Source organism: Sceloporus undulatus, chromosome 7 (genome assembly GCF_019175285.1).
Source record: "Sceloporus undulatus isolate JIND9_A2432 ecotype Alabama chromosome 7, SceUnd_v1.1, whole genome shotgun sequence".
In the NCBI taxonomy this organism is placed as follows: domain Eukaryota; kingdom Metazoa; phylum Chordata; class Lepidosauria; order Squamata; family Phrynosomatidae; genus Sceloporus; species Sceloporus undulatus.
Genome location: NC_056528.1, coordinates 30,003,382 through 30,019,963, shown reverse-complemented (window position 1 = coordinate 30,019,963; position 16,582 = coordinate 30,003,382). Strand labels below are relative to the sequence as shown.

General features: G+C 44.5%; 3 protein-coding genes across 3 annotated transcripts in view; 1 reads left to right on the top strand and 2 right to left on the bottom strand.

Annotated features, from left to right (window-relative positions):
• LOC121936574 (mediator of RNA polymerase II transcription subunit 15-like) overlaps positions 1 to 6,662 on the bottom strand; it is a 16,813-nt gene extending 10,151 nt beyond the window's left edge. The window contains exons 1-11 of the mRNA XM_042478906.1: positions 6,246 to 6,662; positions 5,302 to 5,389; positions 4,299 to 4,350; positions 4,023 to 4,058; positions 2,786 to 3,001; positions 2,453 to 2,700; positions 1,414 to 1,767; positions 1,014 to 1,100; positions 526 to 645; positions 293 to 444; positions 35 to 204 (exon numbers count right to left, since the gene is read on the bottom strand). Coding sequence (XP_042334840.1) covers positions 35 to 204; positions 293 to 444; positions 526 to 645; positions 1,014 to 1,100; positions 1,414 to 1,767; positions 2,453 to 2,700; positions 2,786 to 3,001; positions 4,023 to 4,058; positions 4,299 to 4,350; positions 5,302 to 5,389; positions 6,246 to 6,301 — 1,579 coding nt within the window. The 5' untranslated portion in view covers positions 6,302 to 6,662. The remainder of the gene's footprint in view (positions 1 to 34; positions 205 to 292; positions 445 to 525; positions 646 to 1,013; positions 1,101 to 1,413; positions 1,768 to 2,452; positions 2,701 to 2,785; positions 3,002 to 4,022; positions 4,059 to 4,298; positions 4,351 to 5,301; positions 5,390 to 6,245) is intronic.
• LOC121936095 (gamma-aminobutyric acid receptor subunit alpha-3-like) overlaps positions 1 to 16,582 on the bottom strand; it is a 123,751-nt gene that overhangs the window by 93,227 nt on the left and 13,942 nt on the right. The window lies entirely within an intron of this gene.
• KLHL22 (kelch like family member 22) lies at positions 9,557 to 16,562 on the top strand. The gene is made up of 7 exons (XM_042477900.1): positions 9,557 to 10,028; positions 11,749 to 11,990; positions 12,580 to 12,745; positions 12,844 to 13,562; positions 13,657 to 13,849; positions 14,990 to 15,223; positions 15,760 to 16,562. Exons 2-7 carry the CDS (start codon positions 11,749 to 11,751, stop codon positions 16,141 to 16,143), a joined length of 1,938 nt encoding a protein of 645 aa, XP_042333834.1. The 5' UTR covers positions 9,557 to 10,028; the 3' UTR covers positions 16,144 to 16,562.

The window sequence follows — 16,582 nt, the reverse complement described above, 5'->3', positions numbered from 1 at the left end:
CAAGTGAAGAGGAAGGAAGGAAGGAAGGAAGGAAGGAAGGAAGGAAGGAAGGAAGTGACCTCCAAGGGCCTGTTACCGGGTGTATTGAGGGGCCCCGGCGACGGGACGCTGAAGTTCTGCGGCGTTCGCGCAGCGGCCGGACTCTGCGACGGCTGCGGTGACGGACTCGGGAGGAAGCTGCTGGGGGACGGCGCCGGGCCGGAGCTGAGGGAAAAACGAAGAAACGGTGAATAAAGAGTGCGCCATTCGCGACATGACCGGCACCGTTTATGTGTCGCGTCCAGCGTCTTACCTTACGTTGGAGTTCGGTTGTGAGGTGGGTTGCCCCGGTTGCGGCGACGGCTGCGGCTGCTGTTGTTGTGGCGGCGGCGGCGCCATTGGCTGCGGCGTCTGCGCTTGGACAGGGGACGCGGAAGACATCATGGGCAGGCCGCTCTGGCTGACCTGCGAGAAAGTAATTTGTTCTTAAAACCCACCGCCTTCCATCTTGGTTCGTCATGCAACACGGCGCCGCTTTGTAAATACCTGCGTCATTTGCTGTCCGGGCAAAGGCATGGCGGTCGGGGGTGCGGCGGAGGCGGCAGAGGACGGCGGAAAACGCGGACGGATTTGCATACCGCCTCGGGCCATGGTCGCGGTCATCATCTTGGGAGGAAAGAGGGACGGACAAGTAAGGAAAAAATGGCGCAGTCCACCAAAAAATGAAGGGGAAAGCAGTGTGCGGCGTCTGAGGCGGACGGTCAAGCGGGGCAGGCTCAGGACGTGGTGGGAAGATGCTAGTAGTGACCGAACACTGACTGCCGAACGCCAACCAGTGGTCAACATCCGGCAGACACTGACCATAGAGTTGCGCTGGAAGAGCTACAAAGGCCTAGTAGAGTGTCCTCTCTAGAAATCTCTAAGTCCTCCAGGGCAACATCTCCCAGACATTGACCATAGAGTTGTGTTGAAGGACCCAGAGATTCCTAGAGAGGACATATTAATGAAACCTGTGCTCTTACTCTTTTTCTTACCTGGTTGGAGGCTCCCATCTGGACTGCTTGCGCCTGGGCTGCGGCCTGCTGTTGTTGTTGCTGTTGCTGCTGCTGCATGGCTCTTACCTGTAAACAAACAGGAAAACCAAGTTACAGTTGACCATAGAGTTGCGATGGAAGAGCTACAAAGGCCTAGTAGAGCGTCCTCTCTAGGAATCTCTAGGCCTTTCAGTGGGACTTTTAGTTAAGGTTGACCCTAGAGTTGCTCTGGAGGATCCACAAAGGCCTAGCAGAGTATCCTCTCTAGGAACCTCTAGGTCCTCCAGTGTGACTATTGGTTAAAGCTGACCACAGAGTTGCGCCAGAGGACCCAGAGATTCCTAGAAAAGCCAACACGGCAGCCCAGGAGTCCCGCCTGGCAAGGGGGGGGCGTCCTTACCTGCATGACTTTGAGCTGCTGAGGGGTGAGGGCCACAGGCATGATCTGCCCCGGGAGCCCCTGCGCCTGGGAGACCATTGGCTGTGGAGGCAGAGGAGGAGGCACCTGCGCGGCAGAAACCTGCTGCTGCTGTTGTTGCTGTTGCTGCATCTGCTGCATCTGCTGCTGTATGGCCTGCTGCGCAGCGGCAGGAGACTGTTGTTGTTGCTGCTGCTGCTGCTGCTGTTGTTGCTGCTGCTGCTGGGCGGCCTGCTGCTGGGCGGCCTGCTGCTGGGCGGCCTGCTGCTGCTGCTGCTGCTGCTGCTGCAGCATTTGGCCGATGCGCTGGAGCTGCTGCTGCTGCTGCTGTTGCATCTGCAGAGGGATGAAAGACAAGGCAGGACCAAGATGGTTTCCAGTATTACTGGGAGCCAGTTCCCATTATGCCCTAGAGCTGGTTCCCAGTATTATTGGGAACAAAGGGAGCTGATTCCCAGTATGCCCTAGAGCTGACTCCCATTATCACCTAGAGCCGATTCCCAGTATCCCCTAGAGCCAATTCCCAGTATACCCTAGAACCAATTCCCAGTATGCCCTAGAGCTGATTCCCAGTATTCCTGGGAGCAAAGGGAGCTGATTCCCAGTATCCCCTAGAGCTGATTCCCAGTATGCCCTAGAGCCAATTCCCAGTATGCCCTAGAACCAATTCCCAGTATGCCCTAGAGCCGATTCCCAGTATTCCTGGAAACCATGTGAGCCGTATCCCCTAGAGCCAATTCCCAGTATGCCCTAGAGCTGATTCCCGTATTATTGGGAACAAAGGGAGCTGATTCCCAGTATCACCTAGAGCCAATTCCCAGTATCACCTAGAGCTGGTTCCCAATATGCCCTAGAGCCAATTCCCAGTATCACCTAGAGTTGATTCCCAGTATTACTGGGAGCAAAGGGAGCAGATTCCCTGTATGCCCTAGAGGCGATTCCCAGTATTCCTGGGAGCCATGGGAGCAGACTCCCAGTACTCCCATGACCCCTGGTCCCCGCCTCCCAGTGCCCCCAGTACCTGCTGCTGGCTCTGCTGGTGCAGCTGCATCTTCAGGAGGTGCTGCTGCTGCGCAGCCTGCATCTGTTGCTGCTGCTGCTGCGCTGCTGCAGCTGCAGCTGCTGCGGCCTGTTGCTGCTGCTGCTGCTGCTGCACCTGAAACTGCTGCTGCATGGCATTCTGCTGCGCCTGCTGGAACTGCTGCTGCTGCAACGCTGCGACTGCCTGCTGCTGCTGCTGCTGCGCCATCTGCTGCAGCTGGAGCTGAGCTGCGCAGGAGGAAGAGAGGAACAAGATGGCGGCGTGAAACGCAAAAACGTAACGCACGCTAACCGCAGCGTAGCAAGGACTTACTTGGCTGTCCAGCAGCGGAGATGCCTGGGAGTCCGTGGGGCGGCTGCTGCTGACTGCTCATGGTCATCTGCTGACCAATGGGGAGTCCGGCCATCCCTCCCAGCGGAGGGCCCTGAGCGGCCGGAGGAGGAGGGCGCGAGGGCATCCCCATGGAGGACGGTCCTCCGGACGCGGGGACACCACCACCGGTCAGGTTCTGCAGGGCGTTCATGGGGTCTGCAGGGAAGAAGAGGAAGAGGAAGGACCCCAGCAACGTCTGGCCAAAGTGGAGTGACCGGTCCGAAGGTCTAGGTGCCACCGGTCACCGCTGTGGCTATTTTTGCCCCATAAGGTAGAGAAATCATGGCAGGGAGAAAGGAGGAAGGAAGAAGGAAGGAGCAAAGGAGAGAGGAAAGAGAGAAGGAAGGAGAAAGAGAGGGACGAAGGCAGAAAAGGGAAGAGAGGAGGAAAGGAGAGAGGAAAGAGAGGGAATGAAGGAAGGAGGAAGAGAAGTCATGGCAGAGAGGAAAGAGGGAATGAAGGAAGGAGGAAGAAGGAAAAGGGAAGAGAGGAGGAATGGAGAGTGGAAAGGAGAGAGTAAAGAGGGAATGAAGAAAGGAGGAAGAGAAGTTGTGGCAGAGAGGAAGGAGGAAAGAAGGAGGAAAAGTGATGGGAAAGGAAAGGAGGGAAGAAAGAGGGAATGAAGGAAGGAGGAAGAGAAGTCATGGCAGAGAGGAAGGAGGAAAGAAGGAGGAGGAAAAGTGATGGGAAAGAAAAGGAGGGAGGAAAGAGGGAATGAAGTAAAGAGGAAGAGAAGTCATGGCAGAGAGAAAGGAGGAAAGAAGGAGGAGGAAAAGTGATGGGAAAAGAAAGGAGGGAAGAAAGAGGGAATGAAGGAGGAAGAGAAGTTGCGGCAGGGAGGAAGGAGGAAAAGGGAAGAGAGGAAAGAGAGGGAATGAAAGAGAAGTTGCGCAGGGAGGAAGGAGGAAGGGAGGAGAAAATGGGAACAGGAAAGGGAAGAGAGAATGAAGGAAGGAGAAAGGGAAGAAAATTAAAGTGGGATGAAGGGAAGGAAGGGAAAAGAAGAGAGAAGAAAGGAAAGGAAAGGAAAGAGAGGGAGAAAGTAAAGGAAGAAAAGAAGGAAACCAGACGCGAGAGGGAACGTGAAAAAAGAGGAAGAGAAGAAGTGAATAGGGAAGGAAAGAAGGAAAAAGAGGGGAAGGAAGGAAGAGGAAGAGGAGAGGAAGTGACCCCTTACCTGCGGCCGCAGCTGAAGCCAAGGTCTTCTTGTTGTCTGGGATTAAGAGGGATTAAAGAATCCAAATTAAAAATGGCGGACAAAGAGAAGAAGGAAAAACAGATGGCGTGAAAACGGCGCACTGCCCCCGTTTTCGTTCTTTTGGCATTTGCGCCAGATCAAAACAAAGAGGTTTCCGGGTCCGTTTTTTAAACAGGAGGAAGAACTATGGCTTTTAATAATAGTAACAATAACAATATTAATCACGACTTTTTTGCGCCGGAAGGCGACACTTACGGATGTCACGGAAATGGATGATGAGCCGCGCGACGAGGGAAAGGTACTCCTCCTGGAAACGGAAAAGAAGGAGAGAGAGAGAGAAAGGGATTGAGAGAAATGGAAACGGTATTTACAGTAGTTATATTTATTTATTATATTTATATAATATATTTAGCATATTATGTTACACTATATTTTTATTTATTTATTATGTTTGTTACATTTTGTATAAATAAATATGAATTAAATATAAAATAAATAAATTAAATATTTATTTAATAAATATAATAAAAATATAATGTAATAAATATAATGGTAAATCAATAATTAAAATCAATAAATATATATGATATTTGTATAATATAATAAATTTAAATGATAAATAATAAATAAATACAATCAATAAAATATTTATATAACAAATAAATATAAAGGAAAATAAATAAATATAATCAATAAAATATAATGTGATATTTATATAAAATAATAAATAAAATAGTAAATAATGTAATAAATAAATATAATGAAAAAGTATAATGCGATATTTGTATAATATAATAAAAATAAATGATAAATAATATAATCAATAAATGTAATCAATAAAAATGTAATGTTATATTTATATAATATAAAAATAAATGATAATATAATCAATAAATATAAACAATAAATATACAATGTAATATTTATATAATATAATAAATAAATATAAAATAATATAAATATAATGAATAAAATTATAATGTAATATTTTAATAAATAATGTAATATTTATAAAACATAATAAATAAATATAATAATTACATATACTAAATAAAAATGATAAATATTACATAAAATGTCACATACAATATTTTTCTATTATAAACACTTAATAAATAATACAATAAATGAATATAATGTCAAAATATAATATTTATACAACAAATAAATATAAAACTAAATAGATAACTATAGTTTAATATTAATAAATATTAATAACCATTAATTAATAATCAATTACTTAATTTTGGGGCCTCACCCGTGTCTTGGCCTTCATGAAGACGTGGTTCTCCATGTCTTTGCTGGTCTTGTTGTGCGCAACACCGGCCTTGCGCATGGCGTCCTCGCTGCGGAGGACAAGATGGAGGAAACAAAATGGAGGACAGTCAGATCAGAAGGAAGGAAGGAGAGGAAAGCTGGGAAAGACAGAAAGAATTAAAGGGAATGCAAGGAGGACTGAAGGGAAGCAAGAAGGAAGGAGAGAGGAGGAAGGAAATGAAAGTAAAGGAAGGAAAAGAGGAAATGAAGGAAGGAAAGAAAACAAGAAACTAGGGGAAAGGAGGAAGGAAACAAGGAAGGAAGGGAAGAAGAGGAAAAAGGGAAGGGAGGGAGGGAGGGAAGGACGAAGGGAAACAAGGAGACAGGAAGGAAATGAGGAAACGGGAAGGAGAAGAAGGAAAGGGAAGGAAAGAGAGGATAGAAAGGAAGGGGGAAAGGAAGGAGACAAGAAGAAGGAAACGAGGAAACAGGGGAGGAAAGGAAGAAGGAGAAGGAAAAGAAAGAAAATGGAAGAGAGGGAAGGGGGAAAAGAAGAAAGAACGAGGGAATGAAGAAAAGCAAGACGGAAGGAGAAGAGAGGAAGGAAACGAAGAAACAGGGGAGGAAAGGAAGAGGAAGAATGAAAGGGGGAAGGGAAGGAAGGAAGGAGAAGGAGCAAAAGAGGAAAGGCAGGAAGAACGAGAGAAAGAAAAAGAGGACTGAGGGTAAGACTAGGACTACAACTACCATGATCCCCTGAGGCCTCCAATGGCGGGAAAGCGAAGAGGAAGAGGAGGCGGGGCTCCTTGAAGGACTCACTGCCACAAGAACCAAAGACTTAATATATAATATACTGTATTAGATATAAACACAGATATAATAGTAGGCTGCGTTTGCGGCCTAGCTGCGCCTTTTTGTCCCCTCGAGGCTTCCGTAGCCACTTACATCTGGCTGACCAGCTTCTGCCGGAAGTTGCTGCTGCGCCAGTCGTTCTCCTCCATCGCGGCGACGGCGGCGGTGGCTACTTCCGGCTACTCCCTTCCCCGCGTTTTATTCCTGGGGGAGAAAAAACGGCCCTCGCCTCCGTTTTCCACCACCGCTGCTTCTCACACAGCGGAGATTAAGGCCTCTTCCGGTATGGAGCGGAAATAGGCTCACTTCCAGTTCCGCTCCTCAGCTGCCCTCCCCCGTTGCGTGCTGGGCAATGTAGTCCTCAGCTTTAGCGACTCACGTGCTCTTTTTAAATCCCTCCCCTCTTTCATTCCCTCATAAAGTCACGCACTCCGATCGAGGAATGCTAACTGAGATTGGTATTGATTAATTAATTGAAACAGTAATTGATAACATTAATAATGGTAAATAATGGATGACGTACCCTTTAAGAAGAGCCTCCGCGCATGCGCAGGCCGTTGCGCAATATTGATAATGGTGATAAATAACGGGGCGCGTTCGCTTCAGGAAGGGAACTTTGCGCACGCGCAGCGAGGGCTCCTGCTTCAAACGACTGGCACCTTCGCTGCACTTGCGCCAGAAAGGGCCTCGCAGGGAGGGCCTCATGCGTATGCGCACCAGTGGAAATGACGCTCTCGACGCTCCCATGCGTACAAATGGCGGTGGACTAGCCGCTCTGGGCAAAGCTGTGTGCTCTATGGCCCATGGCAAGTGAAGCCGGAAGTAGGTGCTGTAGTGAGGGCAAGCGGAAGTAAGTATAAGTAAACATTCCTGGGGATGATGGGAGCTGTAGTCTTGTGAGGAATTTATGTATAGGAAGTCCTCAGAATGCCATAGCTACGTTTGTCTGGATATATATATATCTAAATAAATAAATGAGACAACAATAATTGTAATATATATATATATATTAATAAGTTGACATGTGTGAGTGTGTGTGTTTATAATTTATTACTATCATTAGTATTGTCCTAATGGAGTTCCTGCGTGGTTCTGATCGTGAGTTCCTGCATGGCAGCCGCCCCGCGGCCGTAAGATGTACGCCGCATGCGGGAGACACGGGGGAGAGGACCTCAAGAGTGCCCCGTTCCAGCCGCGCCAGGGGGCTGCTGACCACTCGTCGGCATCTGCTGACTGATGGGGAGGCCGATCGTCCATCCCTGCAGTGGACCCTGAGGGGCTTGGGGTCCTCCGATGGTCAAGTTTTGCAGGGCGTTGATGGGGTCTGTGGAGAGGAAGGAGGAAGGAAGGAGGAAAAAGAGGAAGGGAAGTAATGGATACAGAGGGAAGGAAGGAAGTGGAAGAGGAAATGAGGAAGGAAGTGATCCCTTACAGGCAGCCGCAGCAGAGGCCAAAGACTTCTTGTTGTCTGGGATTAAAAGGGATTATACAATCCAAATTGAAAATGATTTTTGGACAAAGAAAAGGAGCAAGGAAGAAAGGAAGGAAGGAAGACATTACTTACGGATGTCAAGGAAATGGGTGACCATCTGCGCCACGAGGGAAAGGTACTCCTCCTGGAAACGGAAAAGAGAAAGGAAACGATAGAGAAATGTGGAAATTGTTTTTTAATGGATTTTACAGTTTATTTGTATTTATTATTTATTTGTAAATTGTATTATATTTATTATGTTTGTTTATTATTTTATAATTTATTTAGTGTTTATATTATATTTATCATGTTTATTTTTATTATATTTTATTATATTTATTTATTTATTATTTTTATTATTTATTCAATATTTATATTTATTTGTTTATCATTTTATCATTTATTATTTCTTATATTTATTCATTATTACTATTTATTATTTATTCAGTATTTATATTTGTTATTTTTATATTACATTTATTTATTATATTATATTTATTATTATTATTTATTCAATATTTATATTTATTAAATTTATATTACATTATATATACTTATTTATTATAATTATTTATTTAGTGTATGTTTATTATATTTATATTACATTTCACCATATGTAATTATTATATATGTTTATTTATTATTATTTATTTAGTGTTTATATTTATTATATTTATATTAAATTGTGTTATATTTAATTATCATATTTGTTTGTTTATTCTTTTTATTCAGTATTTATATTCAGTGTTTATTTTTAATCATTTATTTATTTATTATTTTATATTAATGTATGCAATATTTACTTATATTTTAATAATGTATTTATTGTTTATTTTCCCAGTTTCTTTATTTGTTTTAAAGTTCATTTAAATTTTAATTACGTACGCAATCGTTGCATATTTTTATTTACGTGTTCACTTTGCCACAATCCTCGGCCGCCATTTTGTGAGTATCACCGGTGTCTTGGCCTTCGTGAAGATGTGGTTCACCATGTCTTTGCCGGTCCTGCGCAATGGCATCCTCACTGCGGAGAACAAGATGGAGGAAACAAAATGGAGGACGGTCAGATAGGGAGGAGGAAGGAAGGAAGGAAGGAAGAAGGGAAGGGGGATGGAAAAAAGGAGGAAGATGGGAAAAAAGGAGAGGAAAGCAGGGAAAGAAAGGAAGAATGAAAGGGAATGAAAGGAGGAATTGAGGAGGAAGGAAATGAGGAAGGGAAGAGGAAGAAGGAAAGGGAAGAAATAAAGAAGGCATGAAGAGAAACAAGAAGGAAGGGAGACAGGATGAAGGAAATGAGGAAATGAAGGAGGAAGGAAAGAAGGAGAAGAAAAGTGAGGGAAAGAGGAAAGAAAGGAGAGAGGAGGAAGGAAAGAGGTAGAAAGAAGTAAAGGAAGATAAAGAAGGAATGGAGGAAAAGAAGAAGGGGAAATGAGGAAGGAAAAGAGGAAGAAGAAAAGGCGGAAGGGAAGGGAAGAAGGGAAAGAGGAAAGAAAGAAAGGAGGAGCGGAGGAAAATAGGAAGGAAGGAAGGAAGGAAGGAAGGAAGGAAGGAGAGGGAAAGGAAGGAAAAAGAAAGAGGGAAGGAAGAACTGAGGGAGGGAAAGAAGACTACAACTCCCACGATCCCCCACATTAATAACTACAGGCGGCGTTTGCGGCCTAGCTGCACCTTTTTGTCCCATCGAGGCTTCCGTAGTCACTCATATCTACATAACCAGTTTCTACCGGAAGTTGCTGCTGCGCCAATCGTTCTTCTCCATCGCGGCGGCAACTTCCAGCTCCTCCATCGTCCGAGTCTCCGTGGGAAAAAAAACAACCCTCGCCGCTTCTCTCATAGTGGAGAATAGAGCCTCTTCCGGACCGGAAATTGTCTCACTTCCGGTTATGCCCATAGCTGCCCCCCGTTCCTTGCCGGGAAATGTAGTCCGAAGCTTTGTAAAGAAACGGGGAAAGGGGTTTTAAAAGCTCTTTTTAATCCCCACGCCTCTTTCTTTCCCTCATAAAGCCACGCACTTCGATCGAGTAATAGTAACTGAAATTAGTATTGATTAATTAATTAAAACAGCCATTGATAACATTAATAATGGTAAATAAATAATGGGGGACATTCCCTTTAAGAAGCGCCGCTGCGCATGCGCAGTGACGGTGCCTGCTTCATACGCGTGGCGCCATCGTTGCGCATGCGCCAGAAAGGCCCGCGGCGGGCGCGTCCGCATCCCGCGCATGCGCACGAATAGAAACAACGCCCACAACGCTCTCTGAGCGTTGCGCATGCGTACAAAAGGCGGGGGATTCACCGCTCTGGGCAAAGCTGTTTGCATCTCTATGGTCCCTGGCAGGTGAAGCCGGAAGTAGATGCTGAAGTGAGGGCAAGCGGAAGTAAGTGGGCGAAGAAGAGTTTTCGAGGTGAGTCACCCTCTGAGCGTGTGCAGAGTGCCTCCCCATCCCTCCTCTGGGGGTGATGGGAGCTGTTGCACTCTCCCAGATAATAATTTTACCTCTCCTATTAAGCTCCTCCTCTTTTCACCAATAAACTACAACTTCCATCATGCACCACAACCATTGCAGTTCCCATCACCCACAACCCAGAGTCTTTAGGCATTCCTGGGGATTGTGGGAGTTGTAGTCCACAAGGGAATGCGTTCTGTTGCTTGAACCCACTGCAACGCCCATACTCCACAAACACTTCCTTGTCCTTCCATACTTTGGGGATGATGGGAGTTGTAGTCTTCAGGGGAAAATTATGTATAGGGAGTCCTCATAATGCCCCCCTATATCTATGTGTTTGTCTGTGTAGTTGTATTATATATATATATATATAATTACACTTTTAAGTGCAACCTTTAGTTAAAATTGCCCATAGAATTGCACTGGAGGACCTAGAGAGGAACATGTCAATCAAATCCTCAAATATGGAGGGACAAGCATATATTATAAAATTATATATATATATATATACACACACACACACACACACACACACACAAACACACTTAATATGTACACATTTTATAATATTTATTTATTATATTAAAAATATGTTTAAAAACATTAAAAAATTAAGTTAAATAATAATAATTACATCAACTTAATTCCTTTTTAATTATTATTGTTATTTAATTTAATTGTAATAATTTATTACAATTTTGAAATACATGGTTATTAAAATAAAAATATTTTAAATAAATAAAACTAAATAAGAGACAAAAATATAAATTATATATACATATATATATATATATAATATGTATCAAAATATATAACATGCATTTATATATGTATGTAAAATATAAACTATAATATATGTGTTAATATCTTATAATATAACATGAACATGTTGTAATATAATATATTATAATATAGTTACATTGTAATATGTAATATATATGTTATATAAGTGTTTTATTTATGTGTTTGTTTGTATTATATATGTATTACATATATGTATAATACAATATATGTATTATGTATATATGTCTGTGTATGATATAAATTATAATATAACATCTATTATAATAGATATTTGATAATATATGGCATATAAATGCATTATATTTTATATATATATATATTATTACTATTAGTAATCTTTATTTATAAAGAGCTGTAAATTTACACAGCGCTGTACATACAATCTTTTAGTCAGACGGTCCCCTGCCCTCAGGCTTACAATCTAAAAAGACAGGACACAAAAGGAGAAGGGAGTGGTGGTGGGGAATAGGATCAGGTCCAGCAGATCTTCTCCATCTCCGAGGCCTGGACCAAGGCAGATGGACTGGAGGAAGGGCTTGGCTTCTTAATGGATGGTTAAAAGGAGGCTTCCTGGGTCAGAAAGGGGCTCGCCTCTGGGAACAGTTCTCTAAACAATATAGTCTTTAACTCAGTTTTGAAACTGGGTAGAGAAGTGATGAAGTGTGCATGTGGAGGAAGAAAGTTCCAGGAGTAAGGGTCAGCAAGCGAGAAGGGACGAATTCGGGAGGGGACAGTGGTAGTCCTACACTGTGACAGGAGACCTTGATTATAGATTATTATGTAAATTATATAAAATTATATATATTAATTTAACATATGTTTAATATGTGTAACGTTCCATAATAACAATCCCATGTCATATGATCCCCCCAAGATGGCAGATGGCGTTGGTCATCCTTCCCCGGATCCTCCTCCTTTGTCCTCGTCATCCTCCTCCTCTCTGGGGAAGGGTCCACCCAGCAAGACCTACCGCAGCGCCCATCATTCCCAGTCCATGCTGAGCGGGTTGGGAGCCCTCCGGGAGAGAGGGGTCCTCTTCGACGTCGCCCTCCGTGTCGAAGGGAGGGCCCTCCTCGCCCATCGCATCCTCCTCGCCGCGTCGTGCGACTACTTCAGGTGCGTCCCTCTCTCAGGGGAGCGTTACAGGGATCCGGGAAGGGGACAGGGGAAGATTAGGGGGATCAGGGAAGGTTAGGATGATAGGGGAATCTAGAGGAATAGGGGAATGTTAGGAGAATAGGGGAGGGTTAGGAGGAGAGGGGAATAGGGGAATGTTACGGGAATCGGGGAAGGTTGGGATAAGAGAATGTTAGGGGAATAGAGGAATGTTATGGGAAGGGTAGGAGGATAGGGGGAAATTAGGAGGATAGGGGAAGGTTACGGGAATAGGAGAAGGTTAGGAGGATAGGAAATTAGGAAGATAGGTGAATGTTAGGGGGATAGGGGAGTCTAGGGGAATAGGGGAATGTTACGGGACTGTTAGGAGAATAGGGGACTGTTAGGAGGATAGGGGAATGTTAGGGGAATAGGGGAATGTCACAGGAACAAGGGAATGTTACGGGAATGTTATAGGGATAGGGGAATGTTACTAGAATAGGGCATTGCTAGGGGAATAGGGGTAAGTTACGGGAACGGGAATACTGGAACAGAGGGGTGCTCCATGTTATATATGTCCCCGTATCCCCCCCTGTTGCGTCCGTTCCAGGGGCATGTTCACTGGGGGCCTGAGGGAAGCAGTGCAAGAGGAGGTCCAGATCCAGGGCGTTTCGTACACTGCCATGTGCCAGATCCTGAACTTCATCTACACTTCAGAGCTGGAGGTCAGGCTGAGCAACGTGGAGGAGATCCTCGCCGCATCCTGCCACCTTCAGGTGAGCCACGGATTTCATGGCAGGGGGGTTGGCGCGAGATGCACGCAAGCGGCGAAATTAAACGCTCTGTGGATACGAATTTGCGGTCCTCTCTGCAGATCCCGGAGGTGATGCGCTTCTGCTGTGACTTCCTGGCCGCCTGGGTGGATGCCGACAACATCCTGGATGCCTACCGCCTGGCCGACCTCTACGCCTTGCGCCGCCTAAGCGACCACCTGGACGCCTTCGTCCTCAGGAACTTCGTCGGCTTCTCGCGGACGCAGGCCTACCGCCGCATGCCACTGGACAAGCTCCTCACCCTCCTCGGCAGCGACGCGCTCCAAGTGGCCTCCGAGAACGAGGTCTACGAAGGTGCGCTGCTCTACCATTACACCGCCGAGGACCTCGAGGCAGACCGCATCTCGTTGGCGCAGCAGCCGCCGCTCCTGGTCGCCGTCCGGTTCACGTTGATGGACGCCGCCGTCCTCCAGCGCCTCCACGACCGCCTCGCCGCTTGTCCCCTGAAAGAGACGGTCGCCGCCTCGCTGGCATACCACCGCGACGAGGCATTCCAGCCCGTCCTCCAGACGCCCCGCACACGTCTCCGGTCACAGTTCCGCTGCGTGGTGGGCTTCGGGGGGATGCGCGAAGCCCAGTCCGCAGTGCTTACCCGCCAGGCCTGGATCCTGAACCCCGTCCTGCGTGGATGGCGCCAATTCGCCACCACGTCAGCGCCGATGTTGTCCAACCAGGGGGTCGCCGTCTTCAACGACTTTGTATACCTCATCGGGGGTGACAACAATGTGCGTGGTTACCGGGCGGAGGCGCGGTGCTGGAGGTGAGACACCCCCCACACACGAAAAAACGCGCCAATTTTGCGCCGTGAGAACCTAATATCTTAATAATACACCGTTTGCGTTATTTGCGCATAGGTATGACCCGCGCCACAACCGTTGGTTCCAGATCCGTTCGCTCCAGCAGGAGCACGCCGACTTGGCGGTCTGCGTCCTTGGCAAACACATCTACGCCGTGGCCGGGCGCGATTACCGTGAAGACCTGTGCGAGGTTGAGAGGTACGACCCATGGACGAATGCCTGGGAGTACGTCGCTCCGTTACGGAAGGAGGTAAGCGTGAACACGGTCGCGTCGCGTTGAAACGTAAGGACTTTAATAAAATTAATCAATATTTTACATTATTGTATGTGTGTGTGTGTGTATATATATATATATATGTTAAGTATTATATATATATATATATATATATATATATAATTTTTATTATACTGTATGTGCTTTTATATATATATAAATTCATAATGATACCTTATAATATTTTATGTATAGTATTTTATATATTAATATTATATTATATCATTACATATTATATTATCTATTTTAACCTTGTATCATATAACATTATTACCTAATTATATAAAATATTAATATTATGCCACTATATATTATTTTATATATTTTATATCTTATTGTTATTACCTAATTACATAATATGTTAATATTATATTATATCATTATATATTACTGTATATATATTTGCCTTGTATCATGTATTATTATTACCTAATTATCTAAAATATTTATATTATATCATTATATATTTTACATTGTATCATATATTACCTAATTATCTAAAATATTACTATTTTATTATTATATATTTTACCTTGTATCATATGTCATTATTAGCTATATAAATTATAAGAAAATATATACAAGAAAAAAATTAATTTAATATATGTTTATAATTATATTATGATTTTATATATATATATTAATATCATCTAATATAATATATTATTTTATATATATAATGATAATATATTAATGCTATTTATAATAAATATATTACTACATATAGTATATAAAATATTAATATTGTATATTAAATTTTATATTTTACCTTGTATCATATATATAATTACCTAATTATATAATATGAAAATATATACAAGAAAATAATAATTTCATTTAATATATAATTGCAATTATGTTATAATATATTTTTATGAAACATCTATATTATAATATTTTATTACATATTAATATAATAAAATATTATTAATGTTTTATATAAATGTATTTTGTATTGTATATAATAATAATGATAATATTAATAACGTATACTGTGTATTAAATGGCGACCATTTTTCAGTTGTGCTTTGATTGAGAGTTCCTGCATGGCAGGATTGTGAGTTCCTGCATGTCCCACTGACTTCCACGTAACCGCGTTTTTCCTTCCTGATGCAGGTCTACGCTCACGCCGGGGCGACCTTGGAGGGGAAGATGTACATCGTGTGCGGAAGACGCGGCGAAGAGTACCTGAAGGAGCTGCGCTGCTATGACCCCGCGGCGAACTGCTGGGAGGACCTCCCCGACAGCCCTTTCAGGCGGGCCTGGCACAGCATGGCCGCCTTGATGGGGAAGCTGTATGTCGTCGGGGGCAGCGCCAAAGAAATGGGGTTTCGGAAGGACGTCCTGGAGGTGAGGAATCGTTACAACTGTGTCTCCTGCCATTTTAAACCCCAAAACACCTCTCTAGGAACCTCCAGGTCCTCCAGCACAACTCTATGGTCAATGTCCGACAGACACTAACCATAGAGTTGCCCTGGAGGAGCTACAAAGGCCTAGCAGAGCATCTTCTCTAGGAATCTCTAGGTCTTTCAGTGCCACTTTTAGTTAAGGTTGACCATAGAGTTGCGCTGGAGGAGCTACAAAGGCCTAGCAGAGCGTCCTCTCTAGGAATCTCTAGGTCTTTCAGTGCCACTTTTAGTTAAAGCCGACCATAGAGTTGCGCTGGAGGAGCTACAAAGGCCTAGTAGAGTGTCCTCTCTAGGAATCTGTAGGCCTTTCAGGGCCACTTTTAGTTAAAGCTGACCGTAGAGTTGCGCTGGAGGAGCTACAAAGGCCTAGTGAAGTGTCCTCTCTAGGAATCTCTAGGTCCTCCAGCACAACTCTGTGGCCAATGTCCTACAGACATTAACCATGGAGCGAATTCTCCTTTTTCGTTTTTTACTCAGGTGGCTTGCTACTCGCCAAACTCTGCGCAATGGACGACAGTCGCACCGCTCCCCAGCGGCCACGGTGAATCCGGCCTTGCTGTCCTGGACCACACCATCTATGTAATCGGAGGCCGCTCTCACAACCGCGGCAAACGCACGGACAATGTCCGCATCTATGATGCGCAGCGCGACCGCTGGGAGCAAGGCCCGTCGCTGGAGAAGGACGTTTCAGGGATGGCCGCCTGCGTCATCACCATCCCCAGGTCCGTGGTGCTGGACGTTGAACAGTCGCCAGTGGAGAGGTGGCGCGGCTACAGCACGGGAGGACGCCTGGCACACGGCGTCGAGGACATGAGCAGCGTCCTGGATTGGGACGACCTCGAAGAACTGAGCGACGATTGAACAATTATTGGACTGGGCCTATCGGGGCAAAATGGCCGCCCGACCTGCACAGAGTTTTCAGGGATTAATTTACGGGTTTTTGTGGAGGAAAGATGGTGGAGGATTTGCGCAGTGAAGGACATTACGGGCGGTTTTTCTTCTCCACCATATTTGCCATTAACGTGAACGGAGCAAGGCGATTAATCGTCTTTTTTAAATATCAATTTCGAAGAAACTGTGACGGGTGCGTTTTTTCTTTCGGGTTTTTTCATTTGTTGGACTTTTAACCCCATTAAAAAGGAAAACAAATACAGAAAGAAAACCGTGTTTGTCTGGGGGATTCTGGGAAATGTAGTCCAAGAAACGTCAGGGGATGTTTGCTTGTTGAAAGCTGTGAGAGGAAAAAAAGGCGGTAAAACGGCTTCTGTCAAAATTTACCTCAGAAAATGTCTCCTTTTTT